The sequence below is a fragment of the Copadichromis virginalis genome, linkage group LG20 (genome assembly GCF_057382275.1).
Source record: "Copadichromis virginalis isolate Kocher_CV1m ecotype Utaka linkage group LG20, C_Virginalis_male_GT1.1, whole genome shotgun sequence".
Classification (NCBI taxonomy): Eukaryota; Metazoa; Chordata; class Actinopteri; order Cichliformes; family Cichlidae; genus Copadichromis; species Copadichromis virginalis.
Window position 1 is genome coordinate 27,152,419 of NC_140637.1, and position 18,707 is coordinate 27,171,125.

Here is an 18,707-nt window from a genome sequence, read left to right on the forward strand (position 1 = left end):
TGAACATCATTACAAACTTACGGGCAGTTAGGGATTTCCCCAAAACTGCACCTGATTCTAAGAATTTAACAATAAACTTTTTATAGTGACTGAAAATACATCAAATTAAGAAAAAATTGAATAAATAAATAGATTTTAAATTAACTTGAGTGCTGTACTTCAACCCACTTTTGAGGTGCTTGTATTAAACTTTCTAAAACGTAATAATAATCACCTGTATACAAAAGATGGACCAGGAAAGATTAACGTTTGTTTCACAGTTTTCCTTCATAACGATGTCATCGTCTTGTCTTTCTGTGGTGTTCCTCTCCTGTCCCAGCCAGCATGTCCGTTTCTGTGATAACAGACACGTATACGTCCATTGACCGGCCGGCGGTCTCTGAGACCCCCACCGGTGCTAATGCTACAGAGCGGGAACGAGACGCCCTGCTGGCCGTGGCCGAGGTGGTGGTGCTGGCGGTCATCTTAGTGATGGCGTTACTTGGCAACGGGCTGGTCCTGGTGGTGTTGCTAAGACGAAGGCGACACCACAACCCCCTGCACCAGTTCATGCTGAACCTTTGTGTGGCTGACCTGGTGGTGGCGCTGTTCCAGGTAGCAAACACTCATTCACGTTGTGGGTTATATGTGTGTTATACAGGTGTGTAATTGTAGTATTATCTGAAAATATGTGCAGATACAATAATCTGGAAATGTGATCTTTTTTTTACAGTTTGTAAACAAATACATAAATCTGGAAAAAGACAAACACACTGAAGTCAGCAAATGTCTTCACAGGTTTCCAAATATGCACACCTACATGTAAATGTGAACTAAACTGGGGTAAAAGTGCACATGAATCTATTATGTGGGGCGACCGTGGCTCAGGGGGTTGGGAAGCGTATCTGTAACTGGAAGGTCGCCGGTTTGATCCCCGGACTCTCTGTCCTGGTGGTTGTGTCCTTGGGCAAGACACTTTACCCTACCGCCTACTGGTGTTGGCCAGAGGGGCCGATGGCGCGATATGGCAGCCCCGCCTCTGTCAGTCTACCCCAGGGCAGCTGTGGCTACAACCGTAGCTTGCCTCCACCAGTGTGTGAATGCGAGAGTGAATGAATAGTGTAAAGCGCTTTGGGTGCCTTGAAAAGCGCTATATAAATCCAATCCATTATCATTATTATGTGCACAAATACTTGTAATTTTTCATTGATTTTTTTTTTTTTTTTTTTGTATTTTGTACACAAATTTGAGATTTTAAATGTACATGCAAATTCAGAAAAGTGCACAGAAGTCTTTCAGTTTTTGCATTAATCTGTAAATTTGAACTGGAATATGTAAATGTGCTCTGGGATTTATGAATGAGCACACTAATCTGTACCTCGAGATTTTTAATATGCACAAATGTCTGTGTGTGTTTGTGTGCATGTGTGTGTGCATAAAATTTGTGCATCATATACCACAACTCTCCACAGAGAAAATATATTGCGACATGTTACTTCAAAAGCATATATCCTTCCTCCCTCTCCTCTTCCTCTCTGAGGTGTTGCCCCAGCTCGTGTGGGACGCTAAGGGACGCTTTCCTGGTCCTGACTTCTTATGTCGCCTGGTGAAGTACCTTCAGGTTCTTGGAATGTTTGCCTCCTCCTACATCATCGTGGCCATGACAGTGGATCGCCACTATGCTATCTGCTGCCCCCTGCAGGCACATCGCAGCGGGGCCACGAAGCGCTGGAACAGCTTCATCGTGCTGGCCTGGGTACTGTCGCTGCTGCTCAGCCTGCCACAGGTATGCCAAAGAGGCTGGCCACAGATCTGCTCCTGAGATGCATAACTTAGGTTCTGATTACCGTTAGGCTCTTAAAATTAACATTAAAAAGAGAAGAAAACAAGGTGATAGTCAAAGAAAGGACAGGGGCATCATTCTGGTCTTAAGCTGTTACTTTAAAGGCCTATCATCAAATTCACATATGTTTGCCTTTAACTTTGAAGATAAACAGAGGTAGTGTCCCATTTTGTCACATTTCCAACCAACACTTTTATCACGTTAAAACACGAAGTCGTAAATAAGCACCGTGCCAATTAAAATCTTATAGAAGAGAGCACAAACACAAAATCAGACTGTTTGCTGTTTCCATCATCTCCACTCATCTCTTTGCTGGTTTGCAGGTCTTTATCTTTTCCCGTTCTGAGTTGGCTCCAGGTGTGTATGAATGTTGGGGCAATTTTGCCGAGTCCTGGGGCCTCAAAGCCTACGTGACGTGGATGACGCTAGCCATCTTCATCCTCCCCGTTCTGATCATCACCATCTGCCAGGTAGAACAGAGAGAACCAGAAGACAAGATGCTTCTGGAAACAAAAATTTACCCTCTCTCGTCTTTCTTCCTTTAGGTGCGAATCTTCAAGGAGATTCATAACAATCTGTACCTGAAATCAGACTGCCGCCTGTCCCCCGCTGCTCTCCCTCAATTAAGAAAAGAAACCCAGAGAGGAAAAAGAGGAGGAGGAGAAGGAAAGTCTAATGTCCCCTTCTATGTTTCCCCCCTCGTGTACAACAACCCTGGAAATGACTGCAGTTTGGACCCTGTGTCCACCTATCAGCACCTCCCGATGGGTGATCATTCTTGGACTCTACAGTAGCTTTGCATGATTCACTAATGATAATAATGCTTATTTATCCTACACTGAGCCTTGAGATGGACGTATCTATAAGCCTTAAACCTGCAATAGTTTATAATGGCCAGCAGGGGTCGACTGCTGTAGTTGGTAAAGGACAACAGTCTGTAAAGAAGCTTATGGAGAAACAACCCTCATGCTAACTCATGTTTCCTGATTAGTTTAGGCGCTCAGTCACAGCTCTGCAGTCCTGTTGAAATCAACATGATGTTCATTTGGTAAATTATGGTCCTCACTGGTCTGCAGACAGTTAATTATGTATATGAATTATGGAGTGTTTTACCACATGACTGGCACGTCACCACCTAAGAATGTGCACTGTTCTTCAGTTTCTCAGTCAGCAGTTATGAATAGAATAGAATAGAATAGAATAGCCTTTATTGTCATTGTACAGAGTACAACGAAATTGGAGTGCCACTCCCTTGGTGCAAGTTTCAATAATAAATATAAATGTAAAATATAAAAAGTACAAAAAAAACAATCGTAAGTACTCAAACAATAGTATGTACAATATATACAGGATAGCAGCATTAATATAATGACAGTATGAATAGCAGCATTAATATAATGACAGTGATGGTATGGAATAGGTTCAATTGTTTTTGTGCTTATTTACTACGGTGATAGCTCTGGGAAAGAAGCCATCCCTGAATCTGTTTGTCCTGGTTTTATGTGACCTGTACCGTCGGCCTGACGGTAATAGTTCAAACAGTTGGTTGCTGGGGTGAGAGTAGTCCTTGATGATATTGCCAGCTCTGCTGAGGTACCGAGAGTTTGCAGTGACCTCCAGGCTGGGCAGAGAGCAGCCAGTGATCTTCTGGGCTGTGTTGATGACCCTCTGCAGTACTTTCCTGTCTGCAGCTGAGCACCCTGCATACCATGTTGTTATGCCGTACGTTAGGATGCTCTCTATGGTGGCTCTGTAAAATGTCACCAGCAGCCTCTCCTCCAGGTTGTTCCTCCTGAGCACTCTCAGAAAGTGGAGATGCTGCTGGGCCTTTTTAACCACCGCTGTAGTATTTGCAGTCCAGGAGAGGTCATCAGATATCTGCACGCCCAGAAACCTCATGGAGCGTACCCTCTCCACACAGTTCCCGTGAATGTAAAGTGGGGCCGGGTCTGCTCTGCCCTTCCTGAAGTCCAAGATAAGTTCTTTAGTTTTCGTGGTGTTCAGTTGGAGGTTGTTAACTGAACACCACTCAGTCAGTCTGTTGACCTCATCTCTGTAGTCCGACTCATCCCCCCTTGAGATGAGTCCAACCACTGTGGTGTCATCTGCGAACTTTATGATGGTGTTTGAGAGATGGGTAGGGGAGCAGTCGGATGTGTAGAGCGTAAACAGGAGGGGACTCAAAACACATCCTTGTGGAGACCCGGTGCGGAGTGTGATGGTGCTGGACAGGTGGGGGCCGAGTCTGACAGACTGTGGTCTATTTGTCAGGAAGTCCTTGATCCAGAGGCAGATGGGGGTGGAGAGTCCCAGGTGAGACAGTTTCTGGACCAGGATCTCCGGGATGATATGATTGAATGCTGAGCTGAAGTCCAGAAAGAGCATTCTCACATAGCTTCCTCGGTGCTCCAGGTGACTCAGCGCAGTGTGGAGCGCTATGGTGATGGCGTCCTCGGTGGAACGATTTGTCCTGTAGGCAAATTGGTGGGGGTCCAGAGTGGGAGGCAGACCGGCCCTGATGTGCTGACAGACCAGTCTCTCAAAGCACTTCATCACTACAGGCGTAAGTGCAACAGGCCTGTAGTCATTTGGGCTGGCCACAGCTGTCTTCTTGGCGATGGGGATGATGGTGGAGGTTTTGAGGCAGGGCAGGACGGTGTTTGATGACAAGGAAAGGTTGAAGATTTTAGTGAAGACTCCGGTCAGTTCGTCAGCACATGCTCTGAGAACCTTTCCATGTATTCCATCAGGACCTGCCGCCTTCCTGGGATTCACTGACCTTAGAACACACCTCACTTGGTGCTCCCTAAGTGTTAGTGTGCCAGTGCTGGGGGCGGGTGGAAGTGGTGTGGCAGCTGAGGGCCTGGTCGTCTCAAATCGGGCGAAGAAACGGTTTAGATCCTCAGCCAGTGAGGCATCAGTCCTAGATGTTGCCTGGTTATTGCTTCTGTAGTTGGTAATGTGATTGATCCCCTGCCACATTTTTCTGGGGTCGTTGTCAGCAAAGTGATCTTCAATCCTCCTCCTATAGGCAGCCTTAGCTTTCCTGATGCCTCTACTCAGGTCTGCCCTGGCCGCCCTATACGCAGCCCTGTCCCCTGACTTGAAGGCAGTGTTGCGGCTTTTTAGGAGGGATTGCACTTCGCTATTCATCCAGGGTTTTTGATTTGGAAACACCCTGACCCTTTTGTTGACGGTGACATTGTCAACACAGTTCCTGATGTACGAGAGTACAGTGTCCGTGTACTCCTGGAGGTTGTGGCTGGAGAATAAATCCCATACAGTTGTTGAGAAGCAGTCCTGCAGTTGAGAAAGGGCATGGTTGACATGTTGGTGCTGCTCAGGTAAACTAAACTTTCCATAAAAACTCTTCACCCATTTCTGATCATGCTTCAGGCACTTGACTTATTGCAGTCTTACTCCTAAAGCAATGTGGTGGTAGAAGGTGACTAAGATCTGGAGTATGCTCCTCATCTCATGCCTGAAATTAGCTAATATGTGCTTTTACTACAATCAAAAAGTTATATATAAAAAATTAATAAATAAAAATGTAACCATATTTATGGTCTTAACTCATGAAATGAGGAAATTCAGGGAGAGTGAGCGTCACAGGAATGTTTTTGTCCTCCTCGTCAGCTCAGCTGCAAGCCGGCGTCCCACCAGATCCAACAACGCCCTCTGCTGCCTGCTCACCACACCCCACCAAACTGCCTCCTGTCAGAGGTGGAGAGGTAACAGCAGCCATGTCAAAAACGGTGAGGATGACGCTGGTCATTGTGCTTGTGTACTCGCTCTGCTGGGCCCCGTTCTTCAGCGTCCAGCTCTGGGCCGCCTGGGACCCTGACCCACCTCAGAACGGTACACACACACACACACACACACACACACAGTCCTGCCAGACCAACTTGATGTAATTTTAAGGATTTTTTTGTTCTCTACATCCCTAAAAAAAATTAAATAACTTTACATAAATACCTTTAACCCAATTTAAATGGAGCAGTAATCTGTCAGGGTGTTTCTCCGCCTCTCATCCTGTGACAGCTGGTGCAGGGTCCAAACTGTACAACACAAAGATGCCTTAGACATGAAGTCATTGTGTTAACTTTAAAACTCTCTAATAAACTTTTATATACAAGACTACAATAAGTACCTTTAGGGCTACCAAAGATACCACCCTGAAGCAGAGTTTGACTTGATGGCCTGATCTGCAGTCCCCTGTGCCATTTACGGACCTCCTCCTCCTCCTATGTGTGTACACAGGTGTAGCGTTTACCCTGCTGATGCTGTTGGCCAGTCTAAACTCCTGCACCAACCCCTGGATCTACTCCGCCTTCTCCAGCAGCGTCTCCCCGGAGCTTCGTCTGCTGCTTCACTGTCGGCCGCACACTCGGCGCCGAGCTTCCGAAACAAACGACTCCACCATCACGCACACCTCCAACTGAACACTGGACACGATGAAGGGCAACTCCCTCTCAGTGGCACAGCTGAGTCGGCTGATGTTTAAGGAAATATTAGTTGAACTTTTAAAATGAGACCCGAGTGAACCTATGTGAAGGGGCGCTGAAAATGAACAGGGGTGAGTGGAGCGAGGATTTTTATTACAATAGAAATATGTGGAAAAAAATTCTAAAACAAAAATGTAACTGTGTATTGCCTTAGCCATGAAAAACACAATAACTACATTATTGGGCTTCGGCACTGCAGAGCTCCATCACTCACACACCCTCCATGACACCATGGAAACCACGAGTCTCTCCAAAGACTACAAAAATCCATCTTCCAGCACCTGTGAGGCTCATTTCTGGGTCGTGTTTGTTAAATCTGAATGTTAGAGCTATGCACTCATTCCATTTCATTAGGTACACCAGTGCAAATTCTTAAATCAGCCAATCAAATAACTTTGTCTGCACAACTGAAAGCACCATGTTGAGACAACCAGCTGAAGTTCAAACCGAGAATCACAACAAGTAATTTAAGTGATTTTGGAAAAGGTGTGATTGTTGGTGCCAGACAGGCTGGTCTTTCAGAAACTGTTGATCTGCTGGGATTTCCACACACACACACACAACCATCTCTGGAGTTTACAGAGCTGTTAAGAAAGAGAACATATCCAGTGAGCAGTGATTCTCTGGGTGGAAAAAAGCAAAACTATACAATAACTCATAACTCCTGGCTATAACCAAAGTATGTAAAAGTAAAAGAGGCAAAAGAGCATCTTTAAATGCACAACATGTTAAGCCTTACAGCAGATGGGCTGCAGCAGCAGATAAGCACGCTGGGTGCCCCTCCTCTCAGCTAAGAACAGGAAACTGAGACTCTAATTTACACATGCTCTCCAAAATTGGATAATGGAAAATTAGAAAAACATTCACATGGTAGGGGTCAGAATTTGGAGTGAACGAGCACGAATCCATCCCACCTTACACCAGCAGGCCGAGCTGCTGGTGTGGAGGATATATTCTGGCATGCCTTTTGCCACGTGGCACCAAATGAGCGTGGTTTAAACACCGCAGCATACACACAGATTGGTGCTGTCCGACCCTTCTATGTCTGATGGTTGCATCCAGCAGGATAACACATCATAGAACTCAAATCATCTGAAACTGGTTTCTTGGATTTGTATGTCCCCCTTGATCTCAAGCCAACAGATGTGCCATGAAGAATCAAGGAAGTCTAACCCTGTACTAGCAAGGTGTACCTAATGAAATGTCCAGCGAGTGTGAATTTGTCATCGAGTTTCACGTTTCTCTCTCGTCAAGCTTCTGTAAGTATTTGCTTGCTGTGGTAGCTTCAGGTATATAGAGATGCCTCCTTTTCAGGATTTGAGTGCAAGAATTTAAGTTTTATATAAAAATGTTAGACATGTGTAATGACTGTAAATGTACAGTTTTTCTGCTAATTTTGAAAAAAAAAAAAAAGCTTTATTTTTAAGTTACAGAATCAATACAACAGGTTTCATTTTAAAAACTGTTTATTCTCAACACTCAAAATAATAAGAACACACATAAAAAAAATCCACAGCAAGTAAAAGAAAAAATATTACAGAAACTAAAGTTTTGTCCGCTTTATAAAAACACTAAAAAAGGCGACTATTATAATACCGTTTTAAAACCCAGTTTAAATGAAACAGTATCGCCTCCTTTCAGTGTGTCACTTCACAAAACGCTCATCCTGAAAGTAGAACAACTTTCAATTTGAAATGACCATAATTCAGAAAATAAAACCTAGAATAACAGTTTATCGATTACCAACAAGTTCATGAAGGTCAGTTTTTTGTTTTTATTTATTTTTTAACGGAGAAAAAAAAATCAGGGTTTGGAGCAGTCGAATGTGGCCGTACCGATGCAGCAGATGCTCTTTCCCCTGAAATATGAACCTGTTGAACAGGTGGATACTTCAGCGAGGAGAGAGACCAGTTTCCCCATTGGTACCAGTAGTACCTTTACAAAAATACACATGAAGAAACAAATTCACACTTTGTAATTAATCACTTTGAATACTAACATTTGGTCATATTTAGTCACCAAAATACATAATAACATAATAAGTATCCATTCCTACTGAAAGGGAAATGTAAAATCTGTCGCCCAATCGGAAGCTTTCCTCTGTGAGGAAGGAAATGCTTGGGCGACCGTGGAAACGTCTCATGTGGGCAGGGACTTTATCCGATTCTAAAGCTGGTCATGTGCAATATTTCTGTTACTCTCAACGTGATGAAAACAAAGATGATAACCGTGTTAGTCCCTCTCCCAACACGTTCTCAGCTTTCAGCCCCGTTAATTCACCCGGTTAAATCTGTCCTCCTGATATGAGTAATTCTGTACACTTCACAAACTGACTGAACTTACAATGAATGAAATGACAAAATCCCCCCAAACTTTAAACCTACCTGCTGGAACACAAACACACCTCACTCACTCACGTCGCCACTGATCCAAATACATTAAACTCTATAAAAAGGACCTCGTTAGATTGTCGTTTCCTGAAAGCTAAAATATTTTACTTTTTTTGTAGGGATTTGTAGAAACTGAACTAAACCGTTTTCACTATTCAAATACCACAAATGTGCTGTTCTGCGCCCCAAAAATTACATAAAAAAAAAAAAAATTTTTGTAGAAAATGTTCAGAGCACACAGAAGCCACCCAACCATCCATCTACTCCGCACAGCTTCACCCCCTCACACGCACCAACGTGTGGTGCCGTTTATTACCCAACCCAGCCTGCAGCTCACGTGGTGGATGCATCAGCAGGGTTGGAGCCCGTCTGTGTGACCTGTTCCGATGATGTTCATAATCTTCATCAGTTCAATAAAAGATCAGAGCTGCTCTGAAATTCCACATTTCTGCCTCCATACCTGCATCCTGACCTAGTTTCATACCGCTCAGAAGATTCCTACATTACAGCTTCCTGATTTTCCACAAACAGGAAAACTGATATTTGTTATTCTACATTCCTAAAATGTTAAAAAGAAGAACCTTAACTTTTCCCTGTGTTGTAGTGAACTACTTTTTACCCCATATTTTTTTAATTAATTAAAAAAAAATCCTAACTAATATTATGATTAACAATGTGGATGCGAGCGCTTACATCCAGCCCTTGAGCAGTGAAGTGATTGTGCAGAACACGAGGGAGAAATTTCTGTATTGTAACATGTATGGTGACTTATTAAAAAAAAAAGTTAAAAAGTGTGCGCACGAGGCCCTGAACCTTTGTGACAGCTTGAGACCCTGAGACAAAGTCCTCGTTACTTTCCGGGATGGTTACAGTCACTCCGTCTACTGTGCGTCTATCTGGTGTTTATGCAAGCAGCACCGCCTGGAACGCTCTCAGTTCACCAAAAAGGCACGTCAAAGACCAAAAACCGGAGGTCTGAATGAGGCCGAGCGCAGATTCACATCAGCGTCACCGCAGCAGGCCTCTGGTTTTAATCATGGAGCGGTTTCTATGGCTTCAGGGTGGTGTAAAAAGGGATTATTCTCTATAAAGATGCTGTGTGGTTGTAACTGCAGCTCTCGTGCGTGTTCATTTCTTCTCAAGTTTGTCCGTTTACACTGTGTCCTCATCCATCCTGGAGACTTCGTCCATTGTGACAGCTGCTGGTACGCCATCCTCGCTCGATTTTGCCGGAGAAGAAGGCGGCAGCATGGCAGCACGCTCCTCCCTCTCTTTTTGCTCCTCCGCTTTCTTTTCTCGGTCTAACATGTGGTAGTTGATGCCCATTCCCACAAAGAGGAAGATGCTTCCTATAATGAGGACGATGCCGCAGGTGATGTAGGTGAAGTCATAGTGTTGGTAGTAGTTATAGAAGCTGCCTGGAGGTGGGCAAAAGAAAGGAGATTCAGATTTTATGATCTGCGTCAACATTTTAACAATTATTACACTGATAATCTTTGACATCAAGTTTTATAACAGCCCAAATCTCCACCCTCCCTCTCCCTGGGATGTCTTACCTGTCAGTGGTGGGCCCAACAGCACCGGCCCACACTCCACGATGGTGACCAAACCCACAGCTGAAGAAAACCTCTGAGCCCCCACCAGGTCCATCAGCGTCTCAAACAGCACAGAACTCAGCCAGCCAAAACCAAAGCCAAAGAAGATAGCGTAGACCACAAATCCCGAGTAGTCTTTTGAAATCGGCGCCAGCACGTGACACACACCGTTGTACAGGACGGATGCAGCAAAGTAGTACTGGATCCTGGGCCGGACCCATTTGGTGTTCGCCAGAAAGCCCATTGAGGGCCGAGCAAACATGTCGATGAACGCCAGCACTGACAGAAGGAAGGCCGCCTTTTCTTTGCTGATGTCCTTACTCTTGGCGTAATTGGAGAGGAAGACGAGCGGAGAAAAGAGACCAAAGAACATGACGAAGTTGCCCAGCAGGTAGAGCAGGAAGCCGCGGTGCTTGAAGAGCGTCAAGTCGATGAAGGAGTTGATTTTCTGCAGCACCGTCCTCTTGGGCTGAGGCTGCCCTGCTTCCACCGCCTCCACTTTGGGCGGCTGAGGTTTGGGGCCGATGGGACGCATTAGCGAGCCGGCCACGCAGCAGTTGAGCAGGAGTCCACCGAGGATGAGGAAGCTGCCTCTCCACCCAAACTCATCGTACAGCCAGGAGTTGAAGGGAGCCAAGGTCGACAGAAACACGGGGCTGCCCGCCATGGCGATGCCGTTGGCGATGGGCCGGCGCTTGTAGAAGTATTTACCGATCATAGTGAGCGCCGGATTCAAGTTGAAGGCCAGACCCAAACCTGGAAACGAGGGCACAGAAACAACATTAACAAGAAAACAAAACTCAGCCATCAAAAGAAAGTGTCATTTTGAGGATTTACTCAAGAAAACTGATGAAAAACAAACCTCCAATTACTCCAATGAAGAAGTACAGCTGCTGCACCGTGTTGCAAAAAGAAGCTGCAACCAGACCAGACCCTGACAGACAACCGCCGAGGATGATGATCGGTCGGCTGCCGAATTTATTCACGAGGATGCTGCTGATTGGACCTGGAGAGGAACAAGAGAACGGTAAGAAAGAGAACCATCACCAAGTAGAGTGATAGAAGAACAGAGTTAAATATTTAAAGTACATCTGTGGCCAATATTTTGCAGCCAGCACAGCAGGGAGGACTAACAAGCTGGTTCAGCAATTTCCCATTTTTCACCAAAGAAGAAGAATATACACTTTTTGATCCGTGCCAGTTTAATTCCACCCAGTTTTTGAGCTTAAGTACAAATTTTCTTTTCTTCTACCATGTCAGAACTAACTACGGTATTTTCCTTCTTTTATTTATTTATACATACATGAGATTTAATCTTTGGTTTAAATAAAATGAGGTACTTAAGATGTCTCCTTGAGTTGCTATTAGGATTATTAGGAATTCCACCTTTTTATGCCGCACTGAAAACAACTTGAAACCATTTCATGATAAAAACCAGCAGGAAACTGAAAATCTGTTTACTGATATTTTAACTCGTGTTTAATACGATTAAATCCCCTTTAAATCAATTAGAATGACCAGAAGCCAGATAATTGGCAGAAGTTAATCTAATTTATATTTGTTGAGCTCCTGACATGAAATACTACTTTTAATAACTGCGTGACGGACTGCCTCTGGTAACACCACCCACTCAAACATGTGTCTCAAGTTTATGCCACATCTACACCATCAAAGAGTAAATACTCAAAAAAAAATGTGTAAATTAAATTTAGGGCATCTTACAGACATGGATTCAATGCTTTTAAGACCTTAAGAATTACAGACAGACTGGAGAGCAGATTCACCAACAGGTGGTGCTATGACAGCACAAATGAAAAACTGGGACAATGCTTGCATAACAGCAAGAGTTATAAGATGTTCACTAGAGAAAGAGGGGAGGAAGGAGTGAGACGGGAAAGAAATGGGTGAGGAGGAGGAGAAGGGAGCCAGGCAGAGGAGGCCCACGTGTCTCCGCCTGCCTGCCAGGCTCGCTATGAATGGGCCTTCACATGGATCCAGGCTGACAGTGAACACTGGCTCTGCTGGATACGAATACAAACTGAAGGCCTGCACATGAGCCTACAGTTACTGCTCGTACAGCATTTTGTTTTCTATAATGTAAACCAAATATCTTTGGGGTTTACACAAGTCAGGAGAAAGATAAGATTAATGGTGACCAATTACAAATTAGAAACATTTCCAAGTTTCCACTCACATCTGGTCTGACTCCCAGTGAAGACTAAAGTGCAGTTTCGCCACTTGTGCGTTTTCCCTTGGGTTCATTTCATTATTAAAGGTGTGAGAGGTGCATTTAAGTCGACCCTTATGTACCAACCATGACTCAGTCGTTTCCCCTCACACTTCAGGTACAGCATTAGTTAACTTAATTCTGGTATTAGCTCCCTGAAGTTAAGATAAGACATTTCTGAAAGCTGCACGGTCAAAGTGGTGCATCTTGGTTTCAAAACCAGCACATCCTTTACATCTATGAGGCTGACTAACACAAGGACAGTGAGCTTTTTCAACCCCAAAGGAGCTGGTTGGCTCCTCCTTCCTAAGGAGGGACGGACACTGAAAGACAGCCGTCACGGCTGATTAGGGATAAACATCAGGATAGTCATGGCTCATCAATAGGGAACCTAAGGTGACTCCACAGCTTCCCAACCAGACATTTATCACAACGTGTTCCACAGCAATATTTTTGAAATCCTGCAGTCATCAATAAATAATTTGTAATCATGTCCAACAATAAGCTCCAAGAGGACAGAGAGAGGAGGACAAAAATAGAGTCTTTAAATATTCATGATTTTAGAAGACTCAAAGACTCAAGTGCACTTAGCCAGCAGCCATTTCCATTTCACTCGGCCTGGGTCCTTCACGTAGACCACGGTGGCTTTGCCCTTCAAACTGGGCAGAAGGCCACAAAGACCGAGGGCGCTCTGGTTGCACGAGCACTTACTCATGCACCGTCTAAATACCTCTGTCTCGGACAGCTCGCTTCTGTGTTGTGTCTGTCCCCGACTGAGGGTCTGACCGGCTGGCACAAAGCCCAAGCTGGGCAGGCTGCCATGTTCAGGGTGGTGGGTTTCCACGTTCGAGTCAAACGGGTAAAGTCGTGCTGTGCTTAAAACAAAGACTTGTGCCTGCTGTCAGAGCTTGTTGGAGCTTCACGGTAAACTGAAGTGAAACTGCACAAAGACAGGAATAAGTACAAACCCTCAGCACACAGGCTGCACATAAACAACTCCTGACAGTGTTTGCTGGCAAAGCACAGAGAGCAGTGTTCTCAGATATTATATAAATGATCCCTTCTCCCCCTCCTTCATTTGCTCCCTTTCTCCCTGTGACACCACAAAGACTTGTCCTCATCTCCACTCTGACACAGCATCCACAAGCAGAGAGCAGTCAGGTGTGCAAGCATCTAATTTTAGCACCGACCCTTCTGCTTCAGTCCAGGACTAGATTTATTTAAATAAAAGCATCCCAATAACAGAGCGCTAGCATGTCTTAATTTCATTTGTTTCATTAAACAACGACTGATCAGACTCCGTGGCAAAAAGAAAACAGCAGAAGAAACAGCTGATTGGATTTGCCCCAACAGTTCTACTGCATCACATTTCTCCACCAGCCACATTACTCACAAATCAACGTCCCTCCATCTGGCCTGCATTAAATGAATCCTTTTTTTTTTAAAATAAATAAATTGTTTTAAAGCTCAGTATGACCATCACATTCAAAACATCTACAACAACTTGATTCAGGCAGAAGAAGAACTGAGGAGTTGCTCCAAAGCTCACTATAAGCTAAATCGGTTTTATTTATGACACTGACTCATGCAAAACTACTCTAGGCCAAAGCTAAAAATATACAGACAATCTGGCAATGAAACTGCCGTTTCAGTGCATATTTTATCACTCATTGTTCAATGCTCATCCGAAGCCACAGCACAGCAGGGTTTGTAACAGAAAAACACTCATTTTCTAACACTGGAAGCCAATATGAATGAATGCAAGAGAAAAACAAAACAAATTGCCAGCAGTGTCAACAGGAATAAAAATGGACAATAAAACATTGTTTGTGTTTGGTGACCAAAAGTGAACTTCAAACTCTTTTTGCTCTAAAACATCAAGACACTAAAGAGCCTCTGCTCTTAGTGCAGCACAATAAGCACCAATTCCCACTCATCCCTTCTTCAGACACAGGCTCTTTTTCCTCCTACTGACTCAGAAAAGTCCTTAGATCACAAGATAAGTCAGAAAGAGACGTCCTGTATCCGTGCGCCTACTCATCATGAGGTTTGTGACCGGAATTACACACGGGCCACATAAAAAGCCCCCTTTCCCCACCCCGCCACCTAAAATCCTGGAATTCCTGACGACAAAGTTAGCGAACGTGTTTTTGTTTGCAGCTCCGCTACACGTCTAAAGCTGTAAGGATTACAAAAATCAGGATCAATAATCCTCTTGCCTGGGTTTCCCAAACTGCTTCTGCCAAACAATTGTATGCAAACTTTTCCTGTATTAATATATGCATTTGTTGTTTTTATAAAAATCAGATGGCTTTCTTTAAAGGGACCCAATTCTACAGCTCTACAAAGAGCACTTCTTCATAGAAACAGATGCTTCTGCGTGAACCTCACGGTATTCTTTTATGAGAGAATACTGATACACAGAATGAGAACACAAAAACTAAGGCTCTGTAAGCATCGTGTTTGATTTCCCTTCATCCTCTCAAATTTTCATTTTGTGCAGAGTTTTATCTGAAGCCTTTCATATCGTTTAATACATGAGGTCTGTAACCTCAGTAACAGTTCCAGTTGAAAAACAACTTTACAACAAGAACTCATCGTGCACATCGCCACTTATAACAGTTCCTCCCAGAAAGACAACTTTTCTGCTTTCTTAACTAGCCTTTAATTCCATGCTCTACTTTCTTTAAAGCAGCAGGCAAAAGAAATCATGTATGAGAAAGTACAAACCTTGGGAAAGATGTGGGTTGAACTTTTAAGCATTTAACAAAAGAACAGGATCCCATTTAGACTGAGTCAATCAGACATAAAGAGCTGGTGTACACAGGGCTATTGACATTGCTCAAACAGCCAAATCTCCCAAAGCTACTGCTAAATCAATGCAAATCTGTTTACTGCATTTACAAAGAGGGTATTTCGTGTGGTTTCTGGGAAGAAAAAACCCCAAAACAAACCCCACACACACATTAGTGGGGTTCAATGTCAGGAAAGATTATTTCACAGCTATGATTAAAGATGTTTTGACTAAGTCTATCTGACCTTCACACTAAAAATGCCCTCAAAGCATCACATAGCGAGTGTGAACACCAGGAAGAGCGGGGGTTATTAGCAATGTTTTCATGAGTAAAACTAATCATGGCTCTCTGAAATCTTTATTCCTGACAAGGGAAATATGGAAAGTTTTACAAAAGATTTAAAAACAAAAAAACAAACAAACAAAAAAAAAACCTCTTCACTCACGACCGCGAAAGTCACATTCATCTCGTCTGGGACCTTCGATCACGTTTTCCTTTCGGCTGAAGGAACAAAACTGAGTTTGGGTAAAAACTGACCCTTTTAAAACAAACCGAGATGGACCAGATTTCAGTGTGAGCAGGGTGCCAAGTTCAACCCACTTATTTTACATGCTCTTATTTATATAACTGCTAGAGACAAGTTTCAATAAAAATTATATCCCAATAAGAGGTTTAATGAAAAACCTATAGCGTCATTCACTGAGAGAGGACAGTCCAGCTCAAGCTTCCAGCTCAGTGACCACATGACCTCTCCTAACCTAAGTACACTACAGTGTTTGGGTGTGGTCTATGGCCAAAAACAGCTCTACTGGTGTAACATACAAACTAGTGAGGAGTCAGTGGTTAAATGGCAGTTTCTGGGTCAAATAATGATCTTTGTGAGAAGATTCTCAAAGATATGAAGTCATTTGTACTACTTTGTTGTTGGTATGTTTAAAATGCACCAATAGTACATCAAGTAAACCCAAAGATGTTTAACCAGAGCTGAAGAATGACCTGTAATTGCATTCAGAGTTTCCCGTCTCTGGATTAATTGCCCCTTGTTGTACATGGACTGACTGTTTTTTGCATGTGTAAATCTAAGCCTGGAAAAAAAAAACATTACATCAGACAGTTTAATACAAAACAAACCCGTTTTAACCAATGCCTGGCCTTTTGCCATCATTCTGTCAGCAGCTGTGACCTTTTTATGCACCACATGGTGTGACTTTGAAAGCAGTAGGGCAGAATGCAAGTGAAACTCACCTGCATTTTGCCTAATGCTTTAATACAGCTGCTCCTTTTACACCATGTTAAACCGATCTGCTGCTGGAACACAGCAAAAAATGACTATTCTTTTGTTTTAATGCATCTGATCCTGAGTTATACACTTGCTGGTACACAACATTACATACACTAATTCTTCATTTTTCGTAAACACTAAGTCTTGGATCCTGTTCCCTGTTAAACACAAATATTCCAACACTTTTGGCTAAACTTGTGGCCGGCTGCTGAAATATTACTTTCTACTGCCAAATGACAACTTTGAGGGAATCACTTAGAATATGTTGGTGGTTTTAATTTCAGTACGTGATGCTTGACTCGTCTTTGGTTTCTGGTTAAAAGGGAAGTTTGCGGGTGTTAAATAGTCTCCCTTTATGATTGTCTCACTCTTACCTACGTACAAAACATCCTGCGCATTTATTTGTTCACACTGTTACTCAGCTTTCAGTGACGTTGTGCATGACTCGTGTGTGGTGTGGTTTTTTCCCCCCTCCTTTTGTGGAAGCCGGTGTGTGTACGTGCCTTGCCTCATGTGTAAACCAGTCGGTGAGTAAAATGGTTGCGGTAACCTAAACCTACAGTCTTTCAGCTCCTCTCATTTAGTACAACGACTCCAGGAACTGGTGATCTGTGAATTGTGAAGCAAGAAAGGAGGAACATTTCAATATTTGGGGGAATACATTTCACCAGCTGGCTCCTGTTGTGCAATTTCACTCCTCCCATCATTTCCTCCCTCGGTAGTTTTATAAAAGTCTTAACCTGCAGAAAGAGAGTGCAGACAGAAATTCGATCTGAAAATCCCGCCCAACCTGAAAATCCACTTCTGTCTTTTTGTAAATATGTCTCAACAATCTCATGTATTGTATATGTAACTAGAAAGTGCATTTTCTGAAGAAACTGCAGTGTGAATGCTTGAATCTGAATGTATGCACTGAAATGAATTAATTACTGAATTTAAGTTAAAAATCTTGAATGAGATAAAAAAAAAAACCCCGAATTTAACCTGAAAACAAAAGTGCTGAACTGCTAAAACCTGAAGGTTACACAGAAGAAGAAGTTGGAAAAAAGCTGAAAATGTTTTAATTGTAAATTAGAAAACCCTAAGAAATGAGAAAAGAACATTTAGAGTCAGAAAACATCTGAATGAATATTAAAAGGTCATATTCTTTGAATCACTGAATGACTCAAATGTGATCCCTCCACTTTGATCCACACAGTTTAAAAAGTTTAAATGCCTGAGCTTTGAAAGACACGGTGTTGGAAAGAGAACAATAATGGCGACAATTTGAGGGTAAAATGATGGCTGTAACACTGTGGACACAGCAGCAGTTGAAAGAGAAGTGCTAAAGATGAATCTTGGTACAGTGGCAGGCAGAGCTCGTTAAGCAGGCAGGTGTGAGCCTGGTTGCTATAGTGACTGCACCCAATGGCTCCATACACACGTACACAGACATGCGCCTCACTTTTGCTGCTTAAAATGAACAGAAAAGTCAGGCCGAAACAAATCGCTCCCAAATGAAAAGTATAGGTCGTATTGACGAAATTCTTTCACCGTGAGCGGCAGCAATGTCTAGTCTACCTAATTCTCAGTTTTCATGCCTGTGGAGTTTATTATATGGACGTGGTGACAGTGTAAAAACACCATGCTCTTCTGATTTTCAAACCAACCTTCTGAGCCGTTTTAACATTAGAGTCTATGGAAGAGTTGGAGGGAGGAGGCTGTGCATTGGTGACATTTATGAAAGAACCATAACACCTAGGACAATAGTAAACACATTGGATGAAAGAGGACAGCGATGGCTACGTTTTGAGGGTAAAATCATACCTGTAGAGCAAACGCTGCGGACACAGCAGCAGTTTTAAAAAAGATTTTAAGATTAATTTTTTTGCTCCTCTCACTCTAGCAGTTGAGCTGCCTCACTCTAGCCCCAACATTCCGTCCCATACACACCCATTATAAACTCTGAAACGGGTGAAAAAACATCATGAAACTTAAACTGGAACTGAAGAAAAAGTATAATAGATATTGAAAAGATAAATACAAGTTGAATAGTTGAATGTCTTGTCTTCGTTTTAAAGTTTGAATGGTGGCTCTATGTCAATGTATGTG

The 18,707-nt window shown here is 43.2% G+C and overlaps 2 protein-coding genes across 3 annotated transcripts in view; one reads left to right on the top strand and one right to left on the bottom strand.

Moving 5' to 3' along the window:
* The first annotated feature begins 324 nt into the window (after nucleotides 1-324).
* Nucleotides 325-7,466, top strand: LOC146684980 (vasopressin V2 receptor-like). The gene is made up of 6 exons (XM_085444233.1): nucleotides 325-594; nucleotides 1,520-1,765; nucleotides 2,146-2,292; nucleotides 2,368-2,590; nucleotides 5,459-5,680; nucleotides 6,083-7,466. Exons 1-6 carry the CDS (start codon nucleotides 325-327, stop codon nucleotides 6,262-6,264), a joined length of 1,290 nt encoding a protein of 429 aa, XP_085300359.1. The 3' UTR covers nucleotides 6,265-7,466.
* A 309-nt stretch (nucleotides 7,467-7,775) lies between these two features.
* LOC146684981 (monocarboxylate transporter 1-like) overlaps nucleotides 7,776-18,707 on the bottom strand; it is a 33,880-nt gene continuing 22,948 nt past the window's right edge. For both annotated transcript variants that reach the window (XM_085444231.1, XM_085444232.1), the window contains 3 exons: nucleotides 11,175-11,318; nucleotides 10,274-11,068; nucleotides 7,776-10,135 (listed from right to left, as the gene is read on the bottom strand). In XM_085444231.1, coding sequence (XP_085300357.1) covers nucleotides 9,870-10,135; nucleotides 10,274-11,068; nucleotides 11,175-11,318 — 1,205 coding nt within the window. In that variant the 3' untranslated portion in view covers nucleotides 7,776-9,869. The remainder of the gene's footprint in view (nucleotides 10,136-10,273; nucleotides 11,069-11,174; nucleotides 11,319-18,707) is intronic.